At 57.4% G+C, this 13,350-nt stretch overlaps 1 protein-coding gene across 1 annotated transcript; it reads left to right on the forward strand.

Annotated features, from left to right (window-relative positions):
- The first annotated feature begins 238 nt into the window (after window positions 1–238).
- Window positions 239–12,846, forward strand: CDX1 (caudal type homeobox 1). Its single transcript, XM_075509431.1, has 3 exons — window positions 239–665; window positions 12,140–12,285; window positions 12,511–12,846. Exons 1-3 carry the CDS (start codon window positions 239–241, stop codon window positions 12,715–12,717), a joined length of 780 nt encoding a protein of 259 aa, XP_075365546.1. The 3' UTR covers window positions 12,718–12,846.
- Window positions 12,847–13,350: the final 504 nt, after the last annotated feature.

A 13,350-nucleotide genomic window follows, 5' to 3' on the forward strand; every position in this document is an offset into this window, starting at 1 on the left:
TCACCCGCTGGGGTTCCTGCACTTTGAAATGCAAACCTGCCTTTCAATGCAAATGCTGCGAGAGGTTGGGCCCAATAAAAGCCTGTGGGCAGGGAGGTGCCTGGCCCCGGGACACAGCTCCCCAAGGCGCCCAGGTGAGCAGCGGGGAAGGAGGGGCGGCCGCCTCCCTGCCAAACCAAACCCGGCCCGCAGCCGGCGGCACAGTGGCACAGCATGCGCGTGGAGCCGGCCGGGGAAGATGTATGTAGGTTATCTTTTGGATAAGGACACCAACATGTATCCCAGCCCCGTCCGGCATTCCAGCATCAACCTCAACCCCCAGAATTATGTGCCGGGGCCGCCCCAGTACTCGGACTTCGCCAGCTACCACCATGTGCCGGGGATTAACAACGACCCACACCACGGGCAGCCGGCGGCCGCCTGGGGCTCTCCCTACACCCCTGCCAAGGAGGACTGGCATTCCTATGGGACCGCCGCTGCGCCTTCCACCGCCAGCCCAGGGCAGTTTGGATTCAGCCCCCCAGATTTTAACATCATCCAGCCCCCGGGCTCTGGACTCCTGCCTCCGCCCATCAGCAGCTCCGTCCCCCAGCTCTCCCCTAACGCCCAGAGACGCACCCCGTACGAGTGGATGAGGCGCAGCATTCCCAGCACCAGCAACAGCGGTAAGAAAACCCCCCAGCCCTGCACCCCTGCGCCTTCCTCGGTGCAGAGGATCCTTGGGCTTGAAGTCCTGCGGGGCCGGATCCTGCTCCGTGGCTCTCCCTGCGTGGGGACCGCTGGGAGGGACAGCATTCTTGGCCTGCCCTCAGCATGGTGCCTGGTCCCCAAAGAGCAGGGGTACCCCTCTGCCAAGGTGGCAGGGGCCGAAGATGGGCAGGGAGGGTACTGTCCTTCCGCGTTGCTGGCAGCCAGGGTTATAAGGTTGGAAAGTCGTCTTTCCCAGTTGGTCTCTGCCCCTGCACCCCTGCCCTCGCCTGCTGCCACCGGGTAGGATGGGCACAGCCAGACGCCCCGGGATGCCAGGGCCCTGCCAGCCCCGAGCGGGTGTCGGACGGGGTGTCTCGTGTGTGCGGGGCTGAGCGTGCGGGGCTGTGGCTGTGCGCCTGCGTGCAGCTGCGTGTGAGAGCCCACGTACGGAGGGTGTGCGTGTGTGCGTGCAAGGCGCCTTATGCTGCGTGCGTGTGCAGTGACTGTGTATATGTGTACAGGGAAGGTACCATATGTGTATATGAGGAGGGAGGGTGCTACATGCGCTGTGTGTACGTATGTAAGGTGTATTCAGTGCGCGTGAGGTGCTGTAGGCTCTCTGTGCGTGTGCAAGGTGCCATAAGCAGTACGCGCGTATGGGGCTTGCTGTCTAAACAGTGTCAGTGAGTGTGTACGGGGGATGCTACGTGCTCAATGTGCGCATGCAAGGTGCTGCGTGCTGAGCACGGCGCCGTGTGCGGTGCGTGTGCAAGGCGCAGCGTGCGTGTGCCGTGTGCGGCGGGTGTGCAAGGTGTGGGGGGGCGTGCAAAGCGCAGTGCGTTTGGGGATGGTGCCACGTGGATGGTGCCTGTGGGTGCTGCAGGTGCAGCACGCCGTGTGTGCGTGTGCACGGCGTGTGGGTGCCGTACACCGCGTGAGTGGGTGCCCCCGCTCCCGTGCCTACCGCCGGCCTGGGCACCGAGCGGCCGTGCTGTCCCTAGGGCCCTGCCGCCACGTCCCCAGGGTCCTGTCGCCACGTCCCCAGGGTCCTGTCCCCAGTGAACTCCTGACCTGGGGTCGGGGGGGGGGGGGGGGGGGGGAAGCGTCTGGGCAACCCCAGCCCCCTGCCCGCGCTGGGCGGGGGGCCCTGCTGCCCACTTCAAAGGCGGTGGGCAGATCCTCCCTTGGGGCCAGCCCAAATTGACAAGGGCTTCGCTTTGTCATGGAGATGGTGGCCGGCTCCTTTGGCAGCGAGGTGAGGTGCGGGGCCCTTTGTCCTGCCCTGCCTGTGCCCTTTCATCTTCCCCTCCAGGCTGCGATCGCCGCTGCCAGCCCAGCCTGGACCCATCCTGCCCGCAGCGGGACCCTCCGCCCGCCGGGCTTGCCCGGACCCGCCACCCCTCTCCCTCTCCCATGCTGGCTATGAGCTCCGCAAACTCACTACAGGAGTGGTCTGTGCATCTCTCGGGGGCGAGTTTCCTTTTGGTTGCCCCGTATCCCTGGCGTCGGGGCCAGGGCTCCCTGTTTGCAAAGTGTCTCCAATTTTAGGCTTGTTTCTGGCTCCCTGCTGTCCCCGCCTGGGGCTGGCCAAGCCCCATGTAGAGGTTCTCGTGCAAAGGGCTTGTGCAGAGGTGCCTGGGGTCTTCCAGCATGGAAAATAGCTCCTTGTGTTCGCCAGATCCGTGTGGCGTGGATGGGGATGGGGCTTTCCCAGTGGGACCAGTAGCTGTGGTGAAGCAGGCAGAATATCCCGATAAATGGAAAAAACCAGCCCCGCTCTGGAAAGAGGAGGGGAGAGGCAGGCTGGTATTTCCTGGCCCATTTTAAGCACTGACTATACCTATTTAGGAAAAATGCCTCCCCCCATACCCAGTGATGCAGACCCACAGGCGTGCTGGGGCTAAGGGCTGCCCTCTGCCCCGGGGTGGAAGGGCGGTGTGATCCTGCAGCCCCCCATGCAACTGGGACCCCGCCACTTCTGCAGGTTTTGTAGGTCCAAACGTCTCGGTTTCTTCTGAGGAGAGAGGTGGGAGGGAAAATTAATGAGGGGAGAAGGACATCAGCACACCTCTCCTCTGGATCAAGGGCACGGTTTTACACCCAGGAGCAGGGCTGAGATAAAGCAGGAGCTTGAAAGTGCCTCTGATTGAGTTAGATGACAATTGAGTTGATTGAATTCTGGAAAAATGTCATTAGTTGCTTAGTTTGTATCTCTTAGATTAAATACATACAAAGAGAGAAATAAATCAGCCTTGTTCCCTCGCACGCAGAGGAGGAGCTGCCCCAGCCCAGCCCCAGCAATGCGGGGATGGGTGCTGGGGTGAAAGCCCCTTTCTTGTGGTGGTTTTCCAGGTTGGATGATCAGTGAGGTCTCTTTTTAAGGCACTTGCAGATTAAAGACCTGTCCTTGCATCTCTGCTGGGTCCAAGCCCAGCACTGCTGGTGCCAAGGGGCTGCAGGATTCAGCCGTGGTGGGACCATGTGTTGGGAGATGGTGGGATGCAGCCCGTGTTTTCCAGGGCTGCCCTTTAAATAAAAAAAAAAAAAAAAGAGCCTTTCTCCATTAAGCTTGAAAGAGAGTAGGGCAGAGATGGGTTTGACATAGATAAGGGTGAAATTCTTAGATGAATCGTTTTATTGAAATCAATAAACTGGACTTTAATCAATCTGGATTGATTAACTACCCATCTCACCGCAGTGGGGATAGGAAATGAATACTTGGACCTTTTTCCTATAAATATCAACAGTTTCATTGCGAATGCTATAAATCATAATACTTCAGAGGGTTGTAAATTAAGGTTCCCTCTCTGTCTTGCCTTGTATAAACAGCTCTTGGCCGCAGTTTGAAAGCTTTTGGGAAAGAGCTGTGGGGTGGTAAGAGAAAATGTTACGCAGGGAATATGAGTGTGTTGGGGGCTTCTTGCAAATGCGATCCAGAGAAAAATCAATGAGAAATCTCCCAGTGACTCATTGCAGAGTCAGGCTTTACAGAGGGATGATTTTATATACCTGTTGCTAAATACGTGTGTGCTTCACCCGGACGAGTCAAGATAACCCTGCAGCAGAAGGGATTGCCATGCCGGAGGGCTGGTCGCTGGAAATGGGGAGTTAAAGGGAACCAAGCTGGAAGATGTCTCCAGGCCTCGTTTCTCTCTGCGATGTCACCTCTTTTTCTGCTCATAAAATCTTCACGAGCAGTGTGTCAGAGCCTCATGCTTCCTCCTTATTCGCAATTATTTGCAAACTTCCCTGTGAATTGCACCCCGGCTCTATAAAAAGCTCAGGAAGGTGGCTGGAAACAGCGGCTGGCTGAACTTTGAAATTCACCCTCTGCTCGTTAGTTATGCAAATCCTCAGATACTGCCTCTGGTCTGGCTTTTAGGTCACTAATCAAGCTGGGGCTGCAGTGCTAAATATTGCAAGTGAAAGTGCAATTGGGGCATCCCTTGGGGAGGCGAACGTGCTCAGGGCTTCGCGTGGTATCAGTGCCCGTGGTGCCTGGGCAGGTTTTGGGGTGATGGAGAGCAAATAGTGATGCTCCGAGCATAGGTGAGGGGTGATTTGCTGGATGTGCAGTTTTCCATCTCAGTTTTCACCATTTCCAGCTCAGTTTTCCAGCTCTATTTGTTGCCCTTGTGAGGTCCATGAAAGCTGGGGGAAACAGTAAAAAACCCAATGAGACAGAAACATTTGCCCTGGACAGATGGGGTTCATGCCATGCATGGTACGTTTTGGGGTGATGGTGGTGGCTGGAGGACAGAGCATTTTCCCAGTCAGTCCCTGCATGGGGGACCCCTCTTTAGGACATGGTCGCTCCCCGTGAGACCCTTTGCTCCCCCGGATCACTTGCTGTGTGCGTGCATCGGGCCCCATCGGTCTTCTCCCCTTGAATTATTAACCCACAACCTGCTCCTGGCCCCAGCTGGGATTTGTTGACTGCTTAGCCTGCTGGCCAAGGTACAGGCCTTTCAAACTTTCCTAGAATTGACTTTCCTTGAACAAAAAGGCCTTCCCTGGAGCCCTGGCGGTACCTACGTGATGGGCTTGGCTGGCTAATACCCTGGGATTAGCAGAGGGACACTTTAAACCTCTGGCCAATGGCAGATGTTTCCTACAGGGGACCCTTCAAGGACGCCCACTCCAGCGCTGTTAGCTTTGCGATCACCTGGATAAGGGGACGGATCCTTCCCCTGCGCTGCCCCACGGTAAGGATGGGCTGAGCCCTATGGGGCTGGCGTGAAGGGGGAGAGGAGTCCCGGTGCCCAGCCGGCACCAGCGCTGCCTTGCTGTCCTCCTCCTGCTGCAGCTGGGCCAAATCCAGCCAGGCGGCCGATTCGGATGAGCTGGATCCGGGCTCTATGCCGCGGGGCTGGCGTGAAGGCGATGCTCTGAAATGGGCTGTTTCCAGCCCGCACGCGCTCGCCAGCCCATGTGCTACCCCGACACTCCTCGCCCTCCCGTGCTGGTGCGGTCTTTGACCCGGCGCAGGAGCCTGGCTGGCACCGCTCGGCTCGGCGCTCATAAAACCATGGGAGCAACCAAAGGAATCTGCCAGTTGCCAAAATAAAGGGTTGAATCACTGCAGGGCTGGGAAACGCTTGCTCCGACGCCCAGCCTCAGGCTGCTGCCCCCAGGGTTGAAGCATCTCCTGTCACGTTGCTCCGTGCCCGAGAACGTGGGGTCGTGATGGGGAACTGCAACCACCGGCAACCTGCTCCTCATCCCCTTGGGGTTTGCACCTCCTGGGAGGAAGATGAGGCTTGCAGGAGGGATGCCTTCGCCCACCTGTGTGGGCGTGGGTGCAGATCTGGCCCCATCCCACTGTGCCAGCAGCGCGGAGCCCAGCCAGGGCCAGCCTGCGCTCCTGCGCACCGGTCTGCGCTCTCCAAATCCGGCTCTTTGCCCAGGTGTTTCTGCTCCTTCCCAGCAGGCGGGCTGCCCTGCGCGGCTGTGCCGTGCACCATGCCCTGGCCTTTGCCTCCTGGCTCTACCAGTCCCTTAACCTCCAGGCAAGCAGCCCCCCAGCCACACACCCCCACTTACAGCAAAGCTGTGGGGCATTTTTGGAAGCATAGAGCTTGATCCTCTGCATGCGGGAGACTAGAAAGCCATCAGGACAAGTGGCGCAGTTTTAGAATCATAGAATCACAGAATCGTTCGGGTTGGAAAAGGCCTTTCAGGTCATCAAGTCCAACCATTAACCTAGCACTGCCAAGTCCAGCACTAAGCCATCTCCTTAAGCACCACATCTACACGTCTTTTAAATACCTCCAGGGATGGTGACTCAACCACTTCCCTGGGCAGCCTGTTCCAATGCTTGACAACCCTTTCGGTGAAGAAGTTTTTCCTAACATCCAGTCTAAACCTCCCCTGGTGCAACTTGAGGCCATTTCCTCTTGTCCTATGGCTTGTTCCGTGGGAGAAGAGACCGACCCCCACCTCTCTACAACCTCCTTTCAGGTAGCTGTAGAGAGCAAGAAGGTCTGCCCTGAGGTTTAGGGACAGTGAAATGAGCTGGGCTGTCTGTCCCGAGCGTCAGCATCATCGCTGCGCAGCGCGGCTGCCGTCGCCTCCGCTCGGCAGAGGGAGCATCGACCCCTCCGCGCAGAGGCAGCTGGAGCACATCTGGCTGCCAGATGGGGGTGACTACAGCCAGCCTGGAGGCTCCTGAGCTTTAGGAGCTGACCCCAGCCCTCTCCCAGGCCTGGGATCTCTGTCATGGGACATTGCTTTACTGGCTGCCCCCCTCTTTGCAATGGTGGGGGGGGATTTCCCCCCGTGGAGCTGCAGAAGGACTGGGGGTTAAGCTGCCCCGGGAGTCCCATCAGCGATCAGAGCCCACGGCGCTGACCCTGGGACTCCGCTCTGGTTTGAAACTGCTTCTGTGCCTCAGTTTCTCCATCTGCAGCAGTGCCTAAGCTATGCTGGGGGTGGGAGGAAGATTTTCTTGATGCTTTCCCTGGGGAGGAAGGGCAAATCCTGATAGAGTGCCAATTCTTCTGGGACAAGAGGATTTTATCCTCTTTGCAAGTAGATGCTGCTCATTCAGAATAAAGCAGCTTTATCATGGAAGGAAAGCACCCACCCGGGGGTGACAACCTTGCACCCCATCTTGCTGCACTTTAACTCCAGTGCGGACAAGTTCTTTCCCTGGTGCTCACTGGTGACAGGACTTTCACACCTGGTGATTTTCAGCAGTAAAATATTGTAGTGCCATCAGATGGTGTGGAAACGCACCCAGTGCAGACAGACAGGCAGACGAAGCTGTACAGATGGAGCCACTGCATGGCCAGAGCATCGCCAGGAAGGTGAGACCACGCAGGGCTGCTCCGGGAGCAGGTTGCCCAGGCTTTTCATGCCCGTCACGCGAGGAGCCGCCGTGCAGCAGGGCGTGCAGAGCCGCCGAGCAGCCACGGGGCCGGCCGGCCTGGCAGCAACGCCGCTGTCCCCCACGCCAGCATGTCCCGTGCAAAGCAGCGTGCAACGCGCCCGCGTCCCCAGTCCTCGGGGACCTCTGCGGTGGGGCGCGACAGCCGGGACCGCAACGGGCTCTCATCTCGGTGGCTCCGGCAAGCGGGTCGGGGCTGCCCTGATCGGAGCCCTGATGGCTGCGTAGCGGCTTCCCATGGAGCCAGGGCTTGCAGCTGCTGCAATTTTGAGCTGCTTTGACCTGTGAAATAGGGACCTTTAGAAAAGCGCACAGGTTTATGCTCCCTGCTGCCGGCAGCCACGCTGCTCCTGCTGTGGCTGGGAGGGCTGCGTCCCACGGATAGGGATGCTCTGTTCAGAGCCGGCCCCATCCCCTCTTAGCCGTCCTGGGCACACCGGGCTGGGTGCATTGCTCTGTGGGACTGGGGAAAAGACAAGCTCCAAAAAACGTACGCCAGCTCTTGCTCCTTCGCTACTTTCTGCCTCCTCCCCGGGTGCCACTGCCACCCCACAAGCTCTTTCCTCCCTGGTTTGAACCAGCCCCTTCCCAGCGCTTCCTAAACCTGCTCGACACCAGCCTCAAAATACCCCATCACCCTATAGCCGATCTGTTAGGGTGTTTGGGGGATCGTTTCTTATTGAAAGCCACCCTTTGGGCAGGCCAGGGCTGCAGAGGGTGAATTGCTGCCTCCCTGGCAGCCTCCGCTGTGGCTATGAGGGTGCAGAGCCCAGGATGGTGGGCACGAGGATCTGGTTTGATTTTCTCTTCCCCTGTCTCTGCTTCCCCAGCAGCCACGGTCCAGGGCAGGAGCTCCAGCATCCCCATCCCCGGGGCAGGGCTGCTGTGGGTCGGGACCCCGGGGGCTGGGGGTCGGGACCCCGTCCTCCCGCGTGTGTGCGAGTGCGTGTGCGTGCACACTCAGAAGCGCGTCCTTTGGGGTTTGCACAGCACATTAAAGCTATTCCCTTATCTAATCAGGGCTCAGGTGAGTGCTATTAGGGTTATACATTAACAGTGGTAACGATACCCTCTCCCCACACAGCCATTGGCCCTGCCTTGATCCCAAAGCCGAAACCCTTCCAACTGGCCCCGCGAATGGCTCCGTTCGGCTGCCCTAGCAGTTCCTTTGCCTGGTCTTTTGGGGACAAGAAGGAGAGACTTTAAATGCATGGCAGGGCTGGAAGGGACTAGCAGCTGTGCTAGGAAGCATCACCAGCATCCCCTTCGCACCCCACGCACCCCATCCGCGCTCCCTCCCGGTGCGGCGGCAGCAGCCCCGGGCTATCCCGGTGCTGTGGGGCAGCCCGGTCCACCTCCGATGGGCTTCCCTGGAAATGCAGAAGCGGCTCCATCCCTCTGCTGGGCCACGCTCCCCGCTGCAGCACCAGGGTTTCCCCGTAGGTACGAGGGCTTCCCGTGCTGGCTAGTCCCGAATTTCCTCTTTCCTTTCACAGAGCCATAAAAAGTCTCCAGGAGAGAGTTAAGTGTAACCTAGCATTCATATTCAAGGTAGTTGAATTATTCATTGTCAATAGTATTTCTTGCAGAGTCCTTTTCTTTTCCTTGTGAATCACCCACAATACATTCCCGAATTCAGCAAACATCACCGAAACCAGCAATTAGTCGAGATGAATAACTTTCCATCTCTGGCGTGGTCGTGAGCCCTCTGCTTTCAGTCTTTGCTATCTGATATCAGGCAGCAAGAGACTGGTGCCCAGCTCACACGGTGATGGCTCACCGGCATGGCCGGGTATCTGCCAGGCCGGAGGCAAAGCATGGGCTTCATCAAGGATGAACGGTGAAGAGGCAACAACAAAGAACAAGCTGTGATGGATCTATTTACAGCTGCAGCAGGAAATAATAATTCCTGCTGAAATTCACGGCATATGTGGTATTCACAAACCGCCTTATTTCTTTATTCTTTAATTTTTTTTTTTTTACTTTATCTGTCAATTCCATTGCTTTCCAGCTGTTTTTTCTCCAAGCAGTGCTATTCAAATAGCAATATTGCAAATAAGATCATTTTTAAGTCATTATCTCTTCAGAAGGGTTTTTGCTTTCAAATGAAAAAAAAAGTTAAATTTATATGAGAAAGAAAAAAATCTTGTAGGAGTCCCTGAGCCTGGAGCAGGCAGAGGGAGTCCGGTTTCTCACGGAGCTGCTAAACCCTGCACAAATCTCCGCCGGCACCTCTGGTTTATTCTGTAACTCCCTGGGAATCGCTGTGTTTGCAAATTCAGCACAGGTCCCTCCTGGGCTGGGATGCAGAAGTGCTTCTCACACCAACGAACCCTTCACCTGCGGGGCGGCGAGAGGAGGCACGGGAAGGGCAGGGGTCCCGTGGGAGAGCCAGGGGAGAGCCTGGGGTCTTGCGTGGGCCAGGTGCCCCCGGCATCGCTCCAGCCCCGCGCTGTGCCGCGGTCGGTTTTGTTTCGAGCCGCCGCGGCCGATGTGTGCCAAAGAGGAGACGAATGCCCAGGAATGCTGCTGTAGACTCCTCTTGCACTAAATCACCGTGTTTCAGCCACATGTCTGCAGACATCTCCATACACATCTTGCTCAAGCAAACTACCTTTTTTTACCCTGTTTTTGCCTCAGAGTCACCCCGTGTGGCCAGAGGCAGGTTTGCTCTCGGCGGTGGTGAGGAGGGATTAGGTGTTCGCTTCCAAACAGCCCCAGGAGGAGCTGGGGTCCCTGCTCTCTAAAGTGGTGATGGAATTCATCACATCCCTCAAACACGAGTTAGTGGCTAAAGCCCAGCCCCGGTGCTGGGAGACTTGGTTTCTCCTCATGGCCGTGTTCCAACCTTGCTGGGCTGCTGCCCTCTTCCCTTTGGTGCCGCTTGGGGACCGTGCTGGGACCCTCGGCCATCCCGGCCAGCCCCTGGCATCATCCCACTCACGTTGTGCTGAGCTCGTGCCAGCACCTACTTCCAGGAGCAATGGCAGGAGGACACCGAGAGTGACATAGTCATGGAAATTGGGTGCTAACTTAAATTGCAGGGCTGCTGCTTTTGTGCCTGGGAGCGCTGGGGTCAAGTCCCAGCAGGGTGAGATGTCTCCCGTGCCCAGCCCATCTCCCACGTGCACCCAAGGGTGCACGCACACTCATGTGCTTCCACACGGGGTTTGCTCAGTGGCCAATGGCAGGGGCTGGACCTTTGCTGGCTTTTGCTTATTTAGTAGAAAACCGGCTGCCTTTTGGCATCCCATGGGATGCTGCGAGGGCAATGACCCCAGGGGAGCCCCTCTCCCACTCGCAGCGTACCGTGCCTGTGGGTTGTCCTGTATCTGATGCTCTTCTACATTTATCTTCCAGCATCAGAGGTGGCTTAGGAAAGTCCCCATCTCCTTGCAATGGGGCACCAGGGGAGAGACACCCTTAAAAATAAAATTGAGTTGGTTGAGAAAGGGATTCGAAGACTGAGGGGTTGGGGTTTTGCTGTGTGGAGATTCTCTGATGTCTGATTAGGGTTGAGTCCACTCTGGAGTCTCTGAAGCACAGTTTGGCTCTGCGCCACCCGGACTCCTGCTTCCACTAGGATGGTCAGAATGTAATAATATTGCTGAGACGTCTAGATGTCGGTCAGATTTGTCCCAAACTGACAGATGTGCCAAGGACTCGATAGGGTGAATAGATGAACAGGACGGCAGGCACACAAAGGTCCCCTTTCCTGGGGAAAGCAGGCTGTAAGCGAGGTTATACGGGTTGCTGGGTCACTAGAAATCCCTCCCTGCACATCTGCAGCAGTGGTGGGCAGTATCCTGTCCATGCTGGTACATCCAGGGCGGCCCCAGGGAAATCCATGGAGCTGTTCTGGGCTTGCTCCTGCCCCTTCCCACGGCAGCACTGCTCTCAGCAGCAGAAATTCAGGAGAAGATGGGCAAACGTGTCTGCCAGGCAAACAAATGGCCGGGTTCCCAGTTGAAAGGACAGTGGCTGCTCAGCTGAAAGCATGGCTCCATCCCTCCCAATGCCCTGGAACGGGATTTTGTTATTTTGTGTGGAGAAGCAAATATTCACAGCTGTGTTTATTCCCCACCAGTGGGCTCTTCTGCAGAGGAAAGCACCAAGGACTTGTCAGCAAACTGCTGGGCATGGGCATCCTTCCTCGAAGTGCTGCCCACACCCTCCGCGGCCCCCGGCCCAGGCAGAGTTCAAGCCGTTGGCTCTTGCTCTGCAGCTCGCCCTGCGTGTGTGCGATTTAACGAAGGAGCTAACGGAGAAGGCGGCTGGGCTATTTTTGACTGTATTTTTCTGCTAGGAAGTGGCAGGTGCTGCCTCGTGCACAGACATGTGGGGCTCAATGGCCCCAAGCTCTATCTGTATCTGGAAGGGTCCCAAGGCGAGATTTGGGCTGGCTTCAGTCAAACACGGCTGGCCCACGGATCCAGTCCCTGGGCGTGCTTGTGCACCATGTGGGCTTTCTTCAGTGCATCTTTAAAGACTGCACCAAACAAACAAGCTGCTGCCCTCCATCTGAGCTTGGTACTGGGAGGAGGAAAATAACCCTCTTGGTGGCAGAGAAATGCTGCCATCCCTGGGTTTTCCCTCTTTCTGCTGTCCTGATCTGTGTGCCTTCAAGTGATGGCACCTTGGGTTTGGGCTTCCTGGCAAAGAACTGGGCTTCCCTCAGCCCTCCCGGCTGTATTTTTGCAGTCGGCTAGTCCTCCACCCACCACAGGGCTTGCAGCTCTGCTTCTCTCGGGGACGGTGTGTCATGGCACGCGGGATTTATAGTCCATCTTCTCAAGATGCCTCTGAATCCCTCCTGCACCAAGAAATTTCCCCAATGCCCAGGTGCCTTCCAACACGGAGAAACACCCTGGTGCTACCCAGGATGGGCATTAAATCCAGTAGGACCCTCACAACTCTCTTTTCCACTGGTCCCCAGGGTATTGCCATGCTTCTCCTGAGCTCTCCACGGGTGGCTGTGTAGCTCCTCCATGTCCTCGGTGATGCTCCTACCCCTCCCTTCTGTCCCCTCTCGGCTCACCCCCGCTCTGCTCTCTCTGCCAGGCAAGACCAGGACGAAAGACAAGTACCGGGTGGTGTACACAGACCACCAGCGCCTGGAGCTGGAGAAGGAGTTTCACTACAGCCGCTACATCACAATCCGCCGCAAGGCCGAGCTGGCCGCTGCCCTCGGGCTCACCGAACGGCAGGTCAGTGCTGCCGAGTCCCAGGGAAACCCACGTCCCAGGTGGAGATGGGGCTGGGGAGGGGAAGGGCTGCAGCCCCAGCAGGCAGCAAGGTCGCACCTTGCTCCGTATCTCTGCCTTCTCTTCCAAACTCCAGGATGCTCCCCCTGCCCCAGGGGGACACCGAGGGTTGTCATCCTTGGCTGCATCTGTCCCCATCTCTGCATCGCCATCTTTGTCTTTCTGCAGGTGAAAATCTGGTTTCAAAATCGGAGGGCAAAGGAGAGGAAGGTGAACAAAAAGAAGATGCAGCAGCAAAGCCAGCCCACCAGCACCACCACGCCGACCCCGCCGGCCGTTGGCACGCCGGGACCCATCGGAGGCCTCTGCAGCAGCAGTGCCCCGAACCTCGTCTCCTCGTCTCCGCTGATGATCAAGGAGGAATTCATGCCTTAACCTCCTCCACCAGCTATAGACACCAAGAGATAAGCACTATGCAGCAGAGCCCAGCCGGTCCGTGTGCTCTGAGGAGTGACAGCCCCTTCCCAAAGACACGATGGTCCCCAGCTGAACCAATGGGGCAGCCAGCGAGGCTGGTCGAGGTGGCACCGGGACCTTCCCAAGGGGCTGGTAGGCTCTCTCCTACGTAAAAACCATAGGTTAGGTAGTATTGCTGTCCTGTAGGAAACGTGCACCAGTCTGGTCTCTGGTATTTGTAGCCCAAAGCAAGGTCCTAATGTTAGCAGAAGGAAGGGGGTGGTGGTGGAGGATGGCTTTCCTACAGTGCTTCAGGTGGAGCCGGTAGGACGCTTCCTTCCGTCCCTCTGGCAATCCAGCTGCTTTTGGGGCAGCTCGAACAAGACTGAACTAGAAAAAAAGACCTGGCTGGACTCAGAGCAAAACAAATGTCTGCTGAGGTGCTCTCCTGGATCTGCCGCGCCGGAAAGGGGGGTGCCGAAGGCAGAGCGGGTTGGACTGTGGGAGCCAGGCAGGACCCTCGGCCATGGGACCCAAGGAGGGACTCCTTCAAGCCACGGCGATGGTGGCGAGCCGGAGCGCGCCCTTGGCGAGCGTCCCTGCGCATCCCCA

This window comes from Mycteria americana, chromosome 8 (genome assembly GCF_035582795.1).
Source record: "Mycteria americana isolate JAX WOST 10 ecotype Jacksonville Zoo and Gardens chromosome 8, USCA_MyAme_1.0, whole genome shotgun sequence".
NCBI classification, from domain to species: Eukaryota; Metazoa; Chordata; class Aves; order Ciconiiformes; family Ciconiidae; genus Mycteria; species Mycteria americana.

Excerpts from the sequence above, each read along its gene's own strand:
- CDX1 (XM_075509431.1), top strand. The coding sequence starts at position 239 with ATGTATGTAGGTTATCTTTTGGATAAGGACACCAACATGTATCCCAGC. Across the intron at positions 666-12,139 it reads TCCCAGCACCAGCAACAGCG|GCAAGACCAGGACGAAAGAC; the intron begins GTAAGAAAACCC and ends TCTCTCTGCCAG. Across the intron at positions 12,286-12,510 it reads TCGGGCTCACCGAACGGCAG|GTGAAAATCTGGTTTCAAAA; the intron begins GTCAGTGCTGCC and ends GTCTTTCTGCAG.